This window comes from Cavia porcellus, unplaced genomic scaffold (assembly GCF_034190915.1).
Source record: "Cavia porcellus strain 051 isolate PalLab524CR breed Dunkin Hartley unplaced genomic scaffold, mCavPor4.1 scaffold_1, whole genome shotgun sequence".
In the NCBI taxonomy this organism is placed as follows: domain Eukaryota; kingdom Metazoa; phylum Chordata; class Mammalia; order Rodentia; family Caviidae; genus Cavia; species Cavia porcellus.
Window position 1 is genome coordinate 79,798,067 of NW_026947484.1, and position 18,924 is coordinate 79,816,990.

At 35.2% G+C, this 18,924-nt stretch overlaps 1 protein-coding gene across 10 annotated transcripts in view; it reads right to left on the reverse strand.

Annotated features, from left to right (window-relative positions):
• Positions 1-18,924, reverse strand: part of Glis3 (GLIS family zinc finger 3) — a 429,668-nt gene that overhangs the window by 89,442 nt on the left and 321,302 nt on the right. For all 10 annotated transcript variants that reach the window (XM_063250536.1, XM_063250532.1, XM_013155103.2 and 7 more), the window contains 2 exons: positions 15,086-15,247; positions 10,891-11,001 (listed from right to left, as the gene is read on the reverse strand). In XM_063250536.1, the coding sequence (XP_063106606.1) occupies positions 10,891-11,001; positions 15,086-15,247 (273 nt within the window). The remainder of the gene's footprint in view (positions 1-10,890; positions 11,002-15,085; positions 15,248-18,924) is intronic.

An 18,924-nucleotide genomic window follows, 5' to 3' on the forward strand; every position in this document is an offset into this window, starting at 1 on the left:
AGAACGAAGTACAAATGGCATCGGAAACCTGCTTACAGAAATAACAGAAAAAACAAGCATACGGAAAAAAATCTCACATGTGAGTATTGAAGGTATATAGAACCCCAAATAGTTACAACCAGAAACAAAAATTCTCTATATACACAATATTCAAAACCCTAGAAGCCCAAAAAAAGGACAGAATGTTAAAGCTGTTAGACAAGAGCAATAAACCACTTATATAGTTATATCCATTAGAATTACAGCAGATTTCTCAACACAAATTTTAAAGGCCTGGACAGACTGAAGTGTTTCAAGCCTTAAAAGAAGTTCCAACCCAGACAGATATATCCTGAAACACAGTTTTTCAGAATTGAAGGGAGAAACAAGGTCTTTCCATAAAAAAAGAGCACTTTAAGAAAGTCATGACAATCAAATCAGACCCAAAAAATTCTCAGGAATATCCTAGAGACAACAAAGTTAACAATGTCAAAAAAAAAAAAAAAAAAAAAAAACCTATAAAAATAAATACACCAAGCAAGACGAGAAGTTGACTAGAATGGGGAAAAAAGGGAACCATAAACAGGAAAATAATGCAATGATAGCAATAAATCAATAGCTTTCTGTAATAACTCTTAATATGCATGATCTCAACTCTCCAGTCAAAACCCACAGATTGGCACAGTGAGACCCAGCAGTATGCTGTATATCAGAAAGTCATTTAATCCAAAAAACATTCTAGACTAAAAATCAAATAGAAATTGTTCTATGCAATGGGAACCCCTAAACAAGCAGAATTTCTTATCCTATTTCTGAAAAAATGTACTTCAAGGCAAAATTGATTAGAAGAGGCAAAGATTACCACATATTAAGGAAACAATTTAACTGGAAGAGATAACAATTATAAACATATATGCACCAAATACTAGCACACTCAACTTCAGAAAATAAACACTATTGGACTTAGAAGATCTGATATATACAATTATATTGAAGAACTTCAATACCACACTGACACAAACATATCAACTAGATAACAAGTTAACAAAGAAATACCACAGTTAAACTGAACATTCTAACAAATGATTTAATAGCTATCTACAGAGTTTCATCAAACAACATCAGAATACATATTCTTCTCAGCAGTACATGAAGTATTCTCTGAAACAGACTACATAATAGCCCATAAAGCATGATTCCATAAATTATGCAGAAGAATCGAAATTATCCAACACGTATTATCTGATTATAGTGCAATAAAACTAGAAATCAGTGGCAAAAGAAAGCACAGAAATTATGCAAATGAATGAAAATAAAACAACACACTATTGAATGATCAATGAGTCACAGAATAAATCAAGGAAGAAATTAGGCAGCTTCTAAAATCAAATGTTAATCCAGGTACAACATACCATAACATATTATACACAAAGAAAGCAGTTCCAAGAGGGAATTTTTTAGCTGTTAATGTCTACGTCGCAAAAGCAAAATGAATCCAAATAAATAACCTCATGATGTACCTCAAGGACTTATAAAAACAACAACAATCCAAATCTAAAGCAAGCACAAGGAACGAAGTTATAAATATCAGAGAAGAAATTAATGAAATTGAGAATAAAAAGCAAAACAGACTCAGTGAATCAAAGAACTGGTTCTTTGAAAGAATAAAATAAATAGGCAAATCCTTAGCAAATCATACAAAAAAATAAAGGTAAGACCTAAATCTTAGAAATTAGGAATTGTAACTGATACCACCAAAATCCAAACTAACTGCTTTGACAATCTTGAATGCCAGCAAATTGGAGAATCCTGAAGAAACGCATAGATTTCTAGATACAAACGAATTACCAAAACTTAACTAATAAGATATAAAGACCCTGAATAATACAGTCACAGCCAATGAAATTAACCATAATAAGACATCTACCAACAAATATAAACCCAGGACCTAACGGTTTCACCACTGGATTCTACAAGAACTTCAGAGAAGATTTAATGGCAATATTCTTCAAACTCTTTAATATAACTGAAAAGAAGGAGTACCCTCAAACTCATTCTTGGAAGCTTGTATTATTAGTATTGTACTACAATACTATTTGTACTGTATTACAAAACCAATCAAGAAGCAACTCAAAAAGGCCAATCTCTTTAATGGAGACAGAAGAAAAATCCTCAAGAGATAATAGCTAACAGAATTCAACAACCCATCAAAAAGATCAGATATCATGAAAAGTAGGCTTTATCTCAGGGGCATAAGAATGGTTTAATGTACATCAATCAATAAATATAAACAGAATCAAGGGGAAAAAAAAATCACATGAATATCTTGACACAGAAATAGCCACATCTTTGACAAAATCCCAAATCTATTCATGATGAAAACCTTCAAACAAACAGGAATAGAAGCAACTTAACCCCAATATAATAAAATCCAAAATATTACAAACCTACTGCTAATACCATATTAAATGGGTAAATGTTGAAAGCTTTCTTTCTAAAATCAGAAACAAAACAAGGATTTTCATTATCACTATTTCTGTTCAATATTGTCCTTGGAATACTAGCTAGAGCAACCAGGCAAGAAAAAGAAACAGGAGGAATTTTTACAGGAATAGAGAAATCAAATTATCATTTTCACATATGACATGAACCTCTACATAGAAGACTCAAAATATTGCACCTACAGGCTCCTAGAATTAATAACAAATTTGTAATGTAACAGGATAAAAAGTCACACAAAAATCAACAGTATTTTTATACACCAATGATGAACCCATGCAGAAAGAAATTAGGAAAACAATATGATTCAAAATAGAATCATAAAACTTAAATCACTTCCTTAGGCAAGGAAGGGAAATTTATCCACAATGAAAACTACAACATTCTGAAAAATAAAGATTGAAGAAACATCGGACAATGGAAAGATTTCACCTATTCCTAAATAGGCAGAAGCACTATATTCTAAATGGTTATTATTTCCAAACTGATACATAGGTTTAACACAATCCCATTCAAAATACAGAAGGATTCCTTTTACAAAAGGGAAGGGGATGAAGAAATGGAGGTAAGAAAAGGGAGAGGGCAAAGGGATGAAGAAAGGATTAAGATGTGTTATATACAGGTGCCAACTCCCCAGGAGGAATGTGCCCATTATGTACTGCATATCTGTACTAATAAAATGTGTAAGACTACATCTAAAAGATACGTAGTTATGGAAGACTTGACAAAAGTCAGGGATTTCCAACTCAAAGATGTGAGAATTTCTAGATGAAAACAGGCATGAGGATAGTCAGGCGGGTGAGATTTTAAGATATGTAAATGCAACCACAAAATAGTTTCCTGTATAAAGGAGAAAACAAAGTGTCATGCATTTATAATCACACCATGAACTATTTCCATTAATTGTTTTCAAACAATTGCAATCTAAGGGGAAAATTAATTAATGGATGAATCTAGTGTGAACTGCCACAAGCTTACTAGTATTTTAACAACCATTTTTTCTTTCTTAAAAACCCTTAGTAGATAACCCATAATTCCAGTAATAATAGTCAACTTTTGTTGGGAAAGTATCAGGTACTGTGCTGTGTTTTATTGTCATAATATCATTTAATAGGATACAAAAGACACTGTATTAACAAATTATATGGTAGAAATTTATGACAAAAATTACTGAATTATAAATCAGCATATGACAATTGTATAATTGTACAAATTCTGCTGTTATAATGAAAAACACACTAAAAATAAAAAGTATCCACTTAATTAAAATATAATAGTCTCTCAGTCTTCCAGCATAGTGTTTTTAAATTAATTGTCTTAAACATATTTGCTGTGTATAGTCAGTTATAATGAAAAAGAATACGACCAAGTACATCAAATAATTAATTTCCTTCTCTTTTCCTAGTGAATGATCAATTTTCGTTAACATAAAGGACACTTTCAGGCTTCCTCAGATCCCATTTTCATGTGTTTAGTGCTATCTCTAAATAAAGAAGTGTTAGTTAAAATGTAACACAAAGGACTTTAATGGAGGTCAGTCTGTTGTGTCCCTTGCTTAGTCTCTAGGCCTTGTCATTCAACAACACATTCAGTAAGATAGCCAGTGCCATAAAGGCATTTTAAAAGATGGGCTTAACATATTCAGTCAAATGACTTTAAAGGAGATTATTTCTGATCATCTGGGTGGGCCTGATCTAATCAGATCAAAATCCTTAAGAGCAATGTGGTTTCCCTGAGGAAGAAGAAATTCTACCTGTGGAATATATTTCAGCTCCTGGCCAACAAATCTCTAAAACTAAGAACTGGTGCCATCTTTCCTTTTACTGCTGGCACTCAATCTGATTATCACAAGAGACAGGCTAGCAGGGATGGCGAACCTTATAGAGCTTTCAGTGATAACAAACAACCCTCTGTGGCACCCATGCCATAGGTTCACTGCCAGAGGGGCACAGCAATCACCAATAGATGATTCAACCTGCAAGAACACTCAGTTCTGAAGAGGGAAAGTATTTCCAAGAACACTGTTTTCTGTCACAACAGGCTGCCGTACACCGCAGGCATGTGACATAACAATACTTTCTACTGAAATAGCTCTTCTTTCATGACTGTAGCCCTGTGTTTGCCTTTCAAACTAGCTGCGAAGATGGAGAAGTGAAAAAATCACAGCATGTAAGTTTAGTCCCAAAGCAATTCATGATGGCACTGCTTAAAAGAAGCCCATGACCTCCTGACGTCCAACCCAAACGCTACTCTAAGATACGGCCACCTGCCCAGTATCCACCATGAGTTTTTGGAGTAGGCTTTTCCAAACCATTGTGTGAAGTCACCCTGAAAACAAAGTTCCATGGCTCAGAAAGCCAAGAGAGGAACACATGGGAAAATATTGCCCAGGCTATTAAAGACGAGGCTCAAGTGAAGCTGAAAGGGACAACAAGAGAGAACTAGTAGGAGGCACTGTTAGAGCAGCAGTAATTCAAAAGTGTGAGGAATACTCTAGAAGTAAACACAAAGAGAAGGGCAACAGTAAGCTACATCGTATCTCAGGTCACTGTGTTCAGGCAGCATGAGTCTGAGCTAAATGTTTTTATTCCCAAATCATTTCATGCAAAAATTCAGTAAGTAAAAGAAAATGTAATGCTTAGAAAGCTTCTGTCAGTCAATCAATCACAAAAGCAATTATGTATGAACAATTTCTATATGGTAGCTGTGCGAGGCACTGTATGGCCTGAATTTCTCAATAAAGCACCTGCCACACTGTCCCCTCTCTTTATGTGATCAGCCAGAACTATGCCACGCATCCACATATGTTTTTGTCTCAATTAAGTATTTTTATGGGGAACAGAAATAAAACTACCTATGTACGACAAATCCTTGCAGATCTCATTGCTTTCAAAATACAAAATAGAAAACCTCCCCCCTTAACAGTACCATTCGCAGAGGAACTCTCATCCACCATGTTCTGGAGGCATTGTCAGGACGCAGTGTTAACGCATTTTCCCTGCTGTACATGTCTCTACGTCCCTTGTTGGAATGTCACCTTCTGGAGAGCAGGGCTGAGCTTTATGTGTTTCAAACTCTTCAGAGCTGCCACAAGGCCTCACCTTACTGCATTCTCAGAGGATCACACACACTGACATAGGAGCTGGGATCAGTGGGAGATAGAAGCCATGTTTTTCACTGACCAGCCTCCTGTCCCTCTAGGGCCACCTCATCATGGGGTCAAGCTGCAGAAGCGTACAATTTAAATTACTAGGATGATCATGACATCTACTATTGTCATCTGAGTCACTAGCCACTAGGTTCTTTAAGTTCAAATAGGAAGGCATTATATATATACATATATATATGTGTGTGTGTATATATATATATATATATATATATATATATATATACAATGTATTTTGTACTAGTACATAGCACTGAGTAGGCATGCAGTAAATATTAATCCAACAAAATAAAAACCACTGTACTTCTCCAACAATTTAACAGTGATTTGATGAGATCTTCTAGAAGAAAAAACATTGTTTTGCTCATCTAGTAATTTTGAGCAATGCCTAAAATTATCTTTCTTAAGGAATATTAGAGTATCCAAAGCTCTGAGAATTCTTGTAAGAAAGAAGCCACTCGATACTACACTTAACTCTTAAACCTATATGACAATAAATAGTTTTTTAAAAAGAAATACCCAGTCTATGGTCATACCACTCTGAATGTGCCTGGTCTCATCTAAAAAGAAACACCCAATAAAATCCTGTAGAAGGTGTTCTAAAGAATGTGTTTTAGGAAATGGTTCCATGGGCTATCACCACAGAGATGGTGATGTACATTTTCCTGTATTTATAAGGCTAGAGACAGATTTCCTGATGACTTAGGAAGAGAAATGTACTATCATTTACTGATCATTCTCACGAATGAACCTACCCCGCCTCCTGCAGCGGTGAATTCTCAGCCCTTCTTAAGTAGCTGCTACCACTGTGCAGCGGCCCAATGCTCTCAAAGCAAAGCTGGCAGCATTGGTCTACTTCACCCAGAAGCCGCCAGGCAAATGGCTTCAAATTTGAGTCTGTCTTACAGATGTAGGGTTAAATTTAACGTTGTATACTTCTCATTTAAATTTAATTACTTATTAGTGCATCATTTTCTCCAAAAAAAAAAAACCTGTTTTACAAGGACATCTCCCAGAGTCTTTCTTGAAATAATTTTCTCTCAGTTGAGGCATCAGTATATAATTTTTAATATGAACCTGAATATGATTTTGAAATGTAATGCAAGTTACTGATCCCGCAAAGAACTGTGAAAGTGTAGTAGTAGCTTGTGACTCATACAAAAACACTTTGTTCTGTCTGAACATCATCCCTATAACAGCACCACTCAAACTCACTTGCTTTCTAACATAGTTTCTTAACCGTGAGAGGAAGGGGCGTGCTGGTTGGCAGGCTGTGTTTGTGATATGTGTCTATTACTAATACTTCATTAGAAGGAGAGGTTTTAATTTATTCTTGATGAGAAACAAGAAAGAAACAGATGAAAAAGACTGCAAAACTGGGGAAAGGAGGCCTGATTTTGTGCCCCACCTGCCATGGAGACCATGACGAAAAACAGCTGATACAAAAAGCGAGCCTGCTTAATCCTTTTACTACATGCCTTAGTACAGATTAAAAATAATCACTCTTTACATAGCTTTTCAAGATCCCAAGAACTACACAAAGCAAGGTGAACCTGTGGCCATTTCAGAGTTAGGGGAGAAAGGTGGTGGCTCTCATCATATATCAAGGAGTTGCCAGCTGTCCTAGAGAAGTGCATTAAATAAACTGTTCTAATTTAGCTAGAAAGCTATGCAGAGCTGTCCTCTAATTAGAAAACAAATAAATGTATTCACACACATTTCAACTATGTTTGGGTTTGTTACAGCCTGCATTAAGTTATAAAAGTGAAAGTCCTCAAGTACAGTAAATCAAAGCTCAGTGTTTAACAAGCATTTAACACATCATACCCAAAGTTCCGAATCTTTGTGGAAGATATGAAATAGACTGAAACATTCCTGTCACCTCTAACTTCTGGCTGGGTTTTGCTTGCATTTTCTTTTTAGAATACCCATTTTGATAACAGGCGAGAGTTGAAGGAGACGCCCCTGTTTATGGCACTTCCAAGGTAAAAATGAAAAATTTCGATAAAGCTCACGGCCTTGAGGAAAATTTCAAGTGGTTTATTGCCTTAGTTGCCTCTTATTTCACCACACATTATCAGGCTGAATTGAAGGACAGATTCCGACTTTTGCTCTCTAGGCTAAACTCTATTCTCAGTGGAGACCGCTGCTGCTTACTTGAATGTTTTTTCCTTATTTATCTGTGTAGTCCTGTTTCAATGGGCTCAAAAACTGCAAAGCCCATAGGATGGAAGTCTGTACCTTGGCCAGTGGTGGGTATGAAAGATGTAAGCAAAGAGAAAAGTAAGTGCACCACAGTGAGGCAAACTATCCCCATTTCTTTTCAGGAGTTTTTCCTTTCCACCCTCTTTCTTTTCACAGGTTGAATAATGTTTAGCTGAGGTTTTCAGTAGAATTCGTCTAGGTTTTCAGTAGAACCCATCAGGTGTGAGAAAAATGGCCACAAGCCCCCTGGCCAGGGCATCTCTTATGACATTTGGCCTTTTCTGATACATATTAATCGTACAGCTAAGGGTGCTTTGTTACTGGCCCCAATTTCAGAGTAGGGCCTCATAAAGCTGGTGATGTTAAGACCAAAAATAATGTCATTTAGTGTCTAGGGAGAGGTTAAAAAGAGGATTAGATGCAGGCAGGCAGGCAGGGTATATTAAACTAGTCCATGACTAACAGGGTGTGACAGAAAAGAGTTTTATTCTTTTCAACAAAACAATTCCCTAGGGCTAGGACCATTACTCCACTGCGCCTTTATCACCTTGGAATTTTTATGGTTATTTCTGATGAATTCACATTTTTGTAAAGGCTTTTTTGAAATGATGCCAGTTTTCAATTTTTAATTAAAGTCGTAAATAATCTTAATTCTGCCTTAAAAGGTTTATTGTTTCTTTTTTTTTTTTTATTATTGCCTCCAGGAAATATTTCAAATACCAAGACCTGATGTGAGTGAGCAATTAGAATCTCTCCAAGGTCTAGTAACAACATTGTACCATGTAAATATAAGACACTGGTTGTTATATCAGTGCAAGATTTAGAAATGTAGATTGAACTGGCTCAGGTTTATTAGCAACTGCTTCTCTGATGGGAGTGGTATTTCCTCTTTTTGTTGGCTGAAGCAACTCTTATCACTTTAATTTCTACAAATTAATCCATCACAAATTCATAAAGGGTTTTTGAGATTTAAAAAAAAAGCAGGTTCAAATTTAGAAAGCAAAAACTGTAAACTCACTAAAGATTGGGCATAAAAGTCAACAAAGTCCATTTCATCCATTTGGAGGAAACACAGTAAAAATCAAAAGCTAAATCATCTAAAAGATACGCGGCTCATTTTGCCTAAGACAAATTTAAGAAAGACCTGCAATGTTAGATGCAGATCATAATACTACTTGACAACATATCCTTGAGATCTAGATTGTCTGTGGAAAGTTATTGGTAAACTGTCAGTAATATTATGTTTTTTAGTCTCAAGGTCTGGTTTTCTTTTTTCAATTAGTGCTTCTCTTCCTTTATACAGAGGTAGAAACATGTATATTTGAACAATAAAAATCTTTAATAATTTCTGAGAAGATCCATTGTTTCATTCTCGTATTTGTCAACCTGGGATGCCTTCTTAAATGGGTCATTGTGTTATTGCTTATTTATCTAGATAATGGATAAATAGCCTTTCATGTCTATGATAACCATTATGCTCTAAAAAGGTGCTCTCCAATTTTATTGATAAATTTGATACTATAGGTATAGCCTGACATGTGGAACAAGGTGGAGGCTGAGAACAGTCATACTTACAGTGAAAAACCTTTCATCTAGGAAGGTTATTTTTTAAAACAAATATAATTTACCACTTCAAATATTTAATGTACAGATAATGACAAAAGCCATTAATGATTCTGCTGAAAGTGCTTAGCACTATACAACAAGGGTGTATTATTTTAAGAAGATTAAGCATTTCCTTCCAATTTTACTTATACTATTACTTAGCAGTAGTATACCTTTGCTTTTCTAAAATTCAAGAATATATCCATGTCAAATGACCATGGACATAAATTTACTGTGATTCAAATTAAAAAGATTTGAATATATTTCCTGAGAAAAATAAATGATTTTAACAACGATTTACCAGATGGGGTTGGTGCACAATTAAGTGCATCTATTAAATCCTCCCAGTTGAAAATTTTTCTAACTAATAAGGACCGGCTCAGTCCTTTCCATATACAAGACCTTAGCTGGCAGTGTGCTCACAATCTCAAGTGAGAAAAACTTCAAGCAACCAAAAGACAGTATTTTCCAGCATTCCTATAAACCATGAAATACTGAAAGATTTTTAACTAGAAGCCACAGTAACCTGAAAACCTTCACTATGGGGTTAAATCACTCAAAACAATTTTGAGTCTTAAATTGACCTTACATTTGTTAAAAAGGGCCCCAAAGTAAATCAGGTACCCATCTTAATACAAACAAAACACTCAAAGTGCTGCAATAGCTCAACATGTAAACTGTCATGCAATAAAGATACCCCATGTATTCAAAAGTTTAAAAACCCAGTTGTTTGGTAGTGCCTCAAATAGCAGTAAGCTCCCTATCTGTAGCAGAAGTAAAGACCGGAACAGTAAACCACGTGCCAGATAGTGTGGGTTGGCTAGCAGGTCAGGCCTACTGGCTGACTGATGTAAAACATTTATTCCAAATCTGAGACATAATGATTTTTACAAACCTTGAAAAATGTGTTAATTCCTCAATGATCTCAGTTACTTCAAATTCAATTTCTTTTTCAGATTTGTGTACACAGAGCCTATCAAGAAACCTTCTTACTCTCTAAGCTTAACATGAATACTGTATTCTTATGCTAGAGGTTCACCTACCTTTTTCACAGAGCTAAAATGATTTCAGCCAACTGATAATTTGTGAAATAGTATGTCTCTCCACAAAGGGTTATTACTGTTTTACTCAATTCAATTTCTTACTTATTTAGACTTAATTTCCATAAAAGCCCCTTGTTACTTCCTGGTTTAAGTGACTTTTATTAATTTCCTTTGATTCTACCTGTACAAGAATTGCCCAGAAATTCTTATGTGGCTCTGTCAGCTGTACCTATCCTAGCCTGGCTCTTACTTCATGGAACACTTCCTTCCTCAAACCTGCTAAAGCATGTTACACCTTAAGAAGTATTAGTTTCCAATGCCCTGAAGAAACTCCAAGTACTACAGGATAATTTAACAGTGCTTTTTCTGGCTGATAATTCTCTTTAAAATTACCTTTTTCCTTGCTTGTTGGTCTTTGGAAGAATGTGCCTTCACATGCTTTCTTAGGGAACTCGGGTCTGTATAGCGTTTGGTACATCCTGGAATTTGACAAGCGTAAGGTTTCTAAATAAGAGAAGAAAAAAGAAAAACCAGCTGTGGTTAAATTATAAAAGTAACTGGGGAAAGTTCTACTCAAAGACTATCTAGAACATGAACTGTTACCAACCAACTAATGGAAACTTCTATGTAATACTCAGGTTTTAATTAGAAAGCCCAGAAACTTGGAATCATGGTAGAGAGGACAGTAAACTTTCAAGAAACAAAAAGCTATCCAATCCTTGATGATTTTGAAGAGACTGCTTTAGATTGCACTCTAACCACAAAACCGCTTGTGGGATTTTTAACGAGGAAATTATTAGTAAGCATCTCCAGTCATACTTACAGTTATGTTTCCCTGAGAACAATCTTTGGTATTGTCTGAAACTAGTAAACACATATTCTTTAAGAGTTCAGGTAAAGAAGCTGTAGAAAAGTCCAGAAAAGACTGGGTATGTGTCAGAAGAAACCTGATTCAGAAAGAGAGAAGGAGAGAATTAAGAAGGAAAAATTAGCACAAAGTGAGTAAGAGACAGTAAGTTTCAAATAACAGACACATGAAACATTAGCAAGAAGAACATTAATATTATTAGTTGCAGAGGAGTCCTAGTGCTGAGCCTGAGTTAATTGAGTAAGCACACCCCCCTGAAGCATGATGAGGAACACACTTCCTGGCTACTCCCCGTGCTCCTGAGAGATGTGAGGCGTGTGCAGTCTGAGATCTGGAATCTGCTTTATTTTCATATTCCTGGTGCTTGGTACATACTGTTTAGAAATGAGTGAATGAATGAATGAATGAATGAATGAATGAATGACAGACCCCCACATGCACAACAATTCCAGCATATAAACTATTTCTACTATAATGGCAAAATTTTTATCAAGAGTTTTAAAACCAACACTATTCAGTTACAAGATCAGTCCCAATCTTTTGCTTAATCCAAGAACCAGAGGGATAAAAAATTCCAGGATTAATTGTGGTTGTAAGATGTATTAATTGTCACTCATCTACTTAGGGACTCAGTACTTCATCAGGTGAGGTATGAGATCTGTGCCTATACGAGGTGAAAGATAAGGAGAACTAAAACCTTATCTCCAAAATAGTAATCTTGCTCTAGAAAGCTTCTACACTACTGGCCAAAAAATTCAGATTTTCTTTTATTGTTTATGTTGTACTCTTGTTTCCATGTGCATGCTTGTCATTTTGTGGGCCAACATACATGTGGGTTATATTATTTTCCTTGCTGGAAGCAATATTTATGGTTCACTACTTTTTCCTCCCATTTTAATTCCAAGAACAAGGTAAAATCATGAATATGTAATTTAATTTGACATAGTCAGTTTGAATTCTAAGTTTAATATCTGCCGTGTCTGTCGACTGGCTGACCGAGATCACTAAGTAGTTCTCAGCCTCTTCCAGAACGTGCTAGGCACTGCCTTAGTGGATGGAGCAGAGGATGAACAATAGATGAACCAGGTTCCTAATACTTCGAAATGTTTACAAAATGGGGGCTAATTATTGAAAAGTTACTTGCCAGTTTGCTTCCATTTAGTAAACAAAGATTTGGTTAACCTGCAAATCTTTTGTAGCTTTATAGAGCTTTGTTAAACTAGTCTTGCCTCCACTGTCTGAGCTTTAGGGAAATAGTAGCCCAAATCTGTACTTGAAGTGCCATTATGAGCACCTAAGTTCGTGTTTTAAGCGCTGGAGGATATGTTTCATGTATAAAGGCTTCATGAATACTAACATGTTACAGAAGTTGACGCATATATGATTTGGGATGGTAATGTCATTGGTATTTAATTTTGAGATGTTCTTGGACAATGTTTAAATATTCACCATTCCTCTCAAGGAGCCATTACTCTCTGCTCTTGCTGTCTGCCATCTGGGACCAGGGTATCAAAACAGCAATGTCAGGGACTGGCCTAAGTACTAATCTGTCCTGGTCACTTTATAATGGATTACTTAAGCTTTAAACAGGACGCTTTACTTCATTAAACTAAATATTTCATTGTTTTCCATATGTACTGATAATTGTTTTCCTTGTTTAGATATTAAAATGTTAATTGAGAAATGAATTGAAAAAAACATTTCAGGGTTATAATTAAGAACTGAGTAATCTTTATAGGAAAATCACTTTCCTATGTGTAAAGAATCCACTTTGTTTGAAACAAAGATAACTTTTCTAAAATTCTGACAGCATTTGCCTAAGAAATGATTAATGAAAGGGAACAGAAACCTAAATTTAAATCATAAATTCTTAAAGCAACTATAGTTTGCGTCTTACAACAAATATTTAACTTCAATATGGTTTCAAAAGCTCACCAGTTTGTTAAATTAGTAAAACTTCAAATAGCTTGTTTGGAACTTCAAGGAAAAACTGGTAGTTTAAAAGATTTAATAGAAAAAAAATTTTTTCAAGAAAAAATAGCTGTTTTAGGAAGTAATGAATTGAAATGAAATCTTAAAATTATCATCGTAGGTAGCTTTTCTCAAAAGTTTTAAAATGAGGTACATAAATTTTAAATTCTGAAATGAATTTTAAAAATGCTTTTTGTTAGTCAAAATTAGTACCAAGAAAAGGGTACTGTAAAACTGTAACACTTAACCTCACAACAGTTCTTTCAAACTACAGATAACTAGTTAGCATATAAGCAATTTCTCAAGACAATTGTCTCATGAATGTTCATTCTTCCATGATAAAATTTAATGACAATTTGGAAAATTTTTGGCTTCCCAAAAGACCATTTTAGATACAACAAAATAGGGTATTTAAGCATAATTTATTTTTTCATTTTTCTACATTAAAAATCCCACTACTTACCACATTTATTCATTTAATAATCTATTCTATTGATCCTAAAAATATCACTAAATTCAACTTGGCAAAAGCCAGAAAGAACCATCATACATCCCTATTATTCTAACTATATTTCAGATATTTATAAGGCAAACATTACATTAATGTATATTAGAGATAATTCTGTTTAGAATGGTTATGTGACATATAGTTAAAATGACTTGTATCAATGTGCTGAGAGAGACTAAAATAAAATTTAATAAATATGTCAACTATAACATCAGAAGAATCTTAAATATGTATGAGAAGGTGTGTAGAAATAACAGTATCTTTTCAAAATTCAAACTCTGGTGTAGTTTAATAATAGACATCAGAATGTTAATGCTGAGAAAGTACTGTCATGAATACATTATTAGCAAGAATGTGGGATAAAAGATCTGTGATGTCTATAATACACTTATCCCAATGGCTTTGTTAAGTGAAGTGAAATTACATAGGTCTACTTGGCCTCATGTAAGAAAAATGACATCAAAGCCTATCAACCTAAGGAGGCCTATCAACATAATTGGAAAAATAAAAGGCATAAGTTAAACAGAAAAGGTGTTTGTGAATGAGCAAAATGTAGCTGCACTAAAGGAGTTAAAGGTATGATAATAAAAATCAATTGTTCTCATAGGGTTGATATCCAAGGATACGTGGCTGTTAACACAGAAGAAGCATGAGAAATGGAGCCCTCGGGAAATATCTGCTGTTTCTTTCTAGATTTCTTGAAGGTGAAAATACCAGGTGTTTCTAAAGCAAAAGGCCAGATTCACTTTCAAAATCAGTCAGCTGCAAAGTTGTTACATCAAAAAGAAATGCACCACGGTCAACACAAGCAAGCAAACACACACACACACAAACACACACACACACACACACACACACCTCTTATTTCCCGCAGTAGCATACACTGCTATTCTGGTATGTCTCGATAGTTAACTACTTATTTTAATAGTCTTTATTGGTGATTGTATTAAAAATCTACTATAGGATATCATCTAAATGCTTTTTGTTTTATATATAGAAGTAACCAAGTAACCTTCTATTTCAGGAAGTTCTAAATATTATTTAGTATAAACCGTGACTATCAAAAAATGAAACAGCCACACAGGGCCCCTTTGAGCACTTTACCAGGTCCTGCTGCTGCCCTAGGGACTGTCCCTATGACCTGCAGGTTATGAAGCAAACACTTGCACTGCCCCACTATTAGAGGGGCACTTCTGTACACTGGGCTTTGCTGCAAGGTAGAAAGCTGCCACCATCCTTACAGTGTCCAGATGTGTCCTCTGGTGTTTGGCACGGTCACTGGAGTTGCTGAACGCCTTCTGACAGCCTGGGTGCTGGCACAGGTAGGGCTTCTCGCCTGTGTGGCTTCGCAAATGAATCTTGAGATTCTCGAGCCTGGAAAAGGCCTTCTTGCAACCTTCAAACTGCAAAAGGAAAACAATCTTTGGTTGTTGAGAAGGATCTTGAGGGATTTGGGGGGTGGGTGGAGGACAAAGTCTTCAGTTTATATTTAGCTTAAAACAATAAAACAAAATGAAATCCAAATAGGAACGAGTACTACTGCTAAAATTATTCATGTGCTTACGTGAACTGCATTTTCTCACTGTATATATATATTTCTATATGAATATATATAGATACTAGATTTGGGTCCGAAACTGATTTCTGTGATCACTATGTTAGAAAAAATTCACAGTGAGCCATCTGGCTTAGTTAATAAAAATACAGTAATATGTGTCTTAAAAACTTATTAAAAAATTAACACACTTTTCCATTTCCAAATTGGTCTACATTGAAGGAAGCAGGAAGGAAGAAACTTTTTGACAAATAATAAACTAACAGGAAAAATCGGAATGATGTATGAGAAAAAAGAATTGAAGATGTGAAGTCCAGGATGAAAAGAGCATGTATCCATTAACTTGATAGGATCAGAATTTCCTTAACTGTACTTGAAACTGAGTACCTTATTAACATGTAGGGTAGTGTTATAAACACACTTTAAAATGAACTAAAATCAGAACAATTCATTTAATGTTAAATTATTTTCCCAATAATTTAACTTTATTTTTACAATTTTTCTTACGTAATTCATTAAGAGAATTAAAAATGAAAGTTTGGATATTACAACAAATATGCCTTTGTTTTATCAATATTTATTGACAATAATATTTGCTTAATATCTCTGTGGGCAAAGTAACAGCTACTTCATAGGATCAAAGTGATTCTAATCTTTAAGTGACAGGACAATAAAGAAAATGTTATTAGGAAAAGCATATAAATGAAGCATGCATTTGAGATGGAGATTTATCATGTAACACTCCCTTTGGTGCTAAACCCAAGAATACTTGTGTGACTTTGACAGTTTTAATTTTATTTGAGTACCCGCTAGAAGGGAAAGTTAAAAATATAAATAAAGCTATCTGAATAAAGTATAATATACTTAAAGTCATCAAAAAACCTCACTTCTTAAAGAGGATCATAGAGGTAGGAATACTACAGGAAAGAATACAAGAAGATTTTGATTCAAAATTAGCAGGAATCACATAGCCTCACTGCAAAGATTTAATGAAACTCCTTGGTTCCCCTATTACAATGGGTGGTGTAGATCACTGTGCATAAAGGATGATCCAGAGCCAGCCAAGTTTTGGTGACTGCATTTTTCATCTCCAAGTAAAAAATTAACTAAGTAGAAAGAATAATCAAACATGTCATAACTCCATCTATTTAAGTTGCTCAGATTTTGCATGCTGGAATATTTTAAGAAATTTATGAAACTTGCACTTATTTTTGATTGAGAGTTATACATGTTTCACAGACATATGTTGGTTTATTTCAATTTGATATTTTGCTTAAAATAATTTTGGTGTTTTCCTGATTTCTATTTCACATAAAAATAAATTTAGCCTCAATGGAAAATGAATGCTGACGAAGCCAAGTACATTTTTTCAGCAGCAAAGGGCATATAATGCCATGTCTTAAAGGAAAAAAAAAGAGTTGCGGGGATCATTTTTGCAGGTTTTCAAGTTTCTGAAGTTTAAGGATAAAGAGGCTCAAAATTAACTCTTAATTCACAGCTAAAGTGGTCTCCGTTGGCCAAACCTCTTGTTTTTAAGGTTCCCTTTGAATGACAGCCCAGAGCAAACTCCTGGAGCTCAGTTTATTTTACTTGGAATCACCTGGTGCACCACACTTAACCCTGAAATGAGCCTGTGGTTTTGGACATGCTAAAACTGTAGCCTGATTCCTTGCAAGGTTCTCTCATAGGGTAAATTTCATTCTGGGGCCAGCTCAGGGTCCATACCCAGAGCTTGTTTGACCCAGTATTCTCTTCGCCCTTCTGAGTCTTCTCAGAGAGAAAGCTGTATTGCTTTGGTACCAGCGTGGGAGTGGAGAACAACATTAGAACAGAAGCAGCTTCCTGTGAGTACCAGATTAAGCAAGACCTTTAGTTCTACAGTAGAGTGATCAGATGGGTGCTAGACTAATTCAAGTTGTCCACATGATCAGACATAAACTCCATGCAGGCTAGCAACTCCCAGGTCTTCCCAGTTAAATGTTCACTTAAATGCTCAGTTAGAATTCAGCTGACTGCTGTCATGACTATTAACAGAAGAAATAATAAAACCCTCCAAATCTCATTGCATTTCAAGCAAATAAATGAAAATGAGTAACATCTCAGAATACCCTGACCATTTTAAAATAGCAAAGGCAGAAGAAACAATGAGCAGCCAGGTTGAAAATGAAAACAAAACCACTGTCTAGTAAATAGTAAAAGTCCAGCTGATAAAAAAAATGTTTCTTCTGTAACAATAAAGGCCAGGAGCATCAACTTCTTTTAGATTTTCAAGGGGAGAACATTAAGAGTGAAGTGTTTTATCTCATTGAGTTGTACACATAAATTCAGAAGAAAGGCAATTTCACATATACAAGGGCTCATAACATATACTACCTATTCATTCTTGCTGATAAAACTAACTTGGAGAAACTATGATCCCAAGACCAGTTAAAGCAGGCACTGAAGGCCTGTCAAAGGATTAGGTGGGGTGCCTAACACCTACGCATCACAAACAATTACATGAATCCATGACACTAAAGATACTGCAAGAAAAAGGAGGTGCTGTTTGCTCTTCTAATGGTCTCTGGATAAAACTTGAAAGCAAATAATTTTATAATGAATCATTATCATTCATTATGGGACTAACCTGATAATTAAACATAAGAATTTCCTCTTCCTGAGACAGTTTTTACTCTTAGATATTTTACTTGAGTTTTTATTCTTTAGACATTCTTAGATATTTTCAAAATTAATAATAGGCATGTTTACATTAGAAGATACACCAAAACTGGATTCTTGGGTGTTTGGGCATTGGATACTTTTTATCCTCTTTCTTAGGTTCTCACGTTTTCCAAATCTTTATTAAATACTTATGACCTTGTAAATGAATATTTAAACTGGGGGAAGCAAGGACTATTCTAAGCAATTTCCTGGTTTTGATTGTAGGGCTTTTCGCTAAAGTTCCTATAGAGTAAAACACATCCTGAAAGGCAGGGTCAAATTGTCAACTGACTGCACTTCTCATAGTTACCAACCAAAATCTCATACAACTGAGCATTGGCTTTGTCTCAGGTCCTCTTCTTCCTGGACTGACTCTGGAACCATGAAACCAAAGCCCAGGGATCTAGAACTGGATCACCAGGCCTGAGGTTGGCCAACATTTATAGATCATATACGGTTAGGTAAGAGGAAAATAACACCCAGTCAAACGTTAGAGTCAACAGGGAAGTTCAAGGGTGAAAACACAGGACACAAGAGAGGCAAATGGCAAAAATGTGCAGCCAGTGGCGGGAAAGTGAGCTGGTATTCACTGAACATATATTCCATGCTAAGCTTCTTGCTATGTGTTTTCCTCAGGGCTGGTAATTTTGCTTAAATAACACTCTTTATCCTCCAAAAAATATTGAATAAATCCTACAGAAACAAAATGAATAAAATGCAAAACTGATTCACATGAAGATAGAAATGAAAGTCAGTGCATATGGTTGGCCAGGTTCTACACTGAAAAGCTCTTAAGAGTGATACTCAAAGACATGGGTCCTAGAC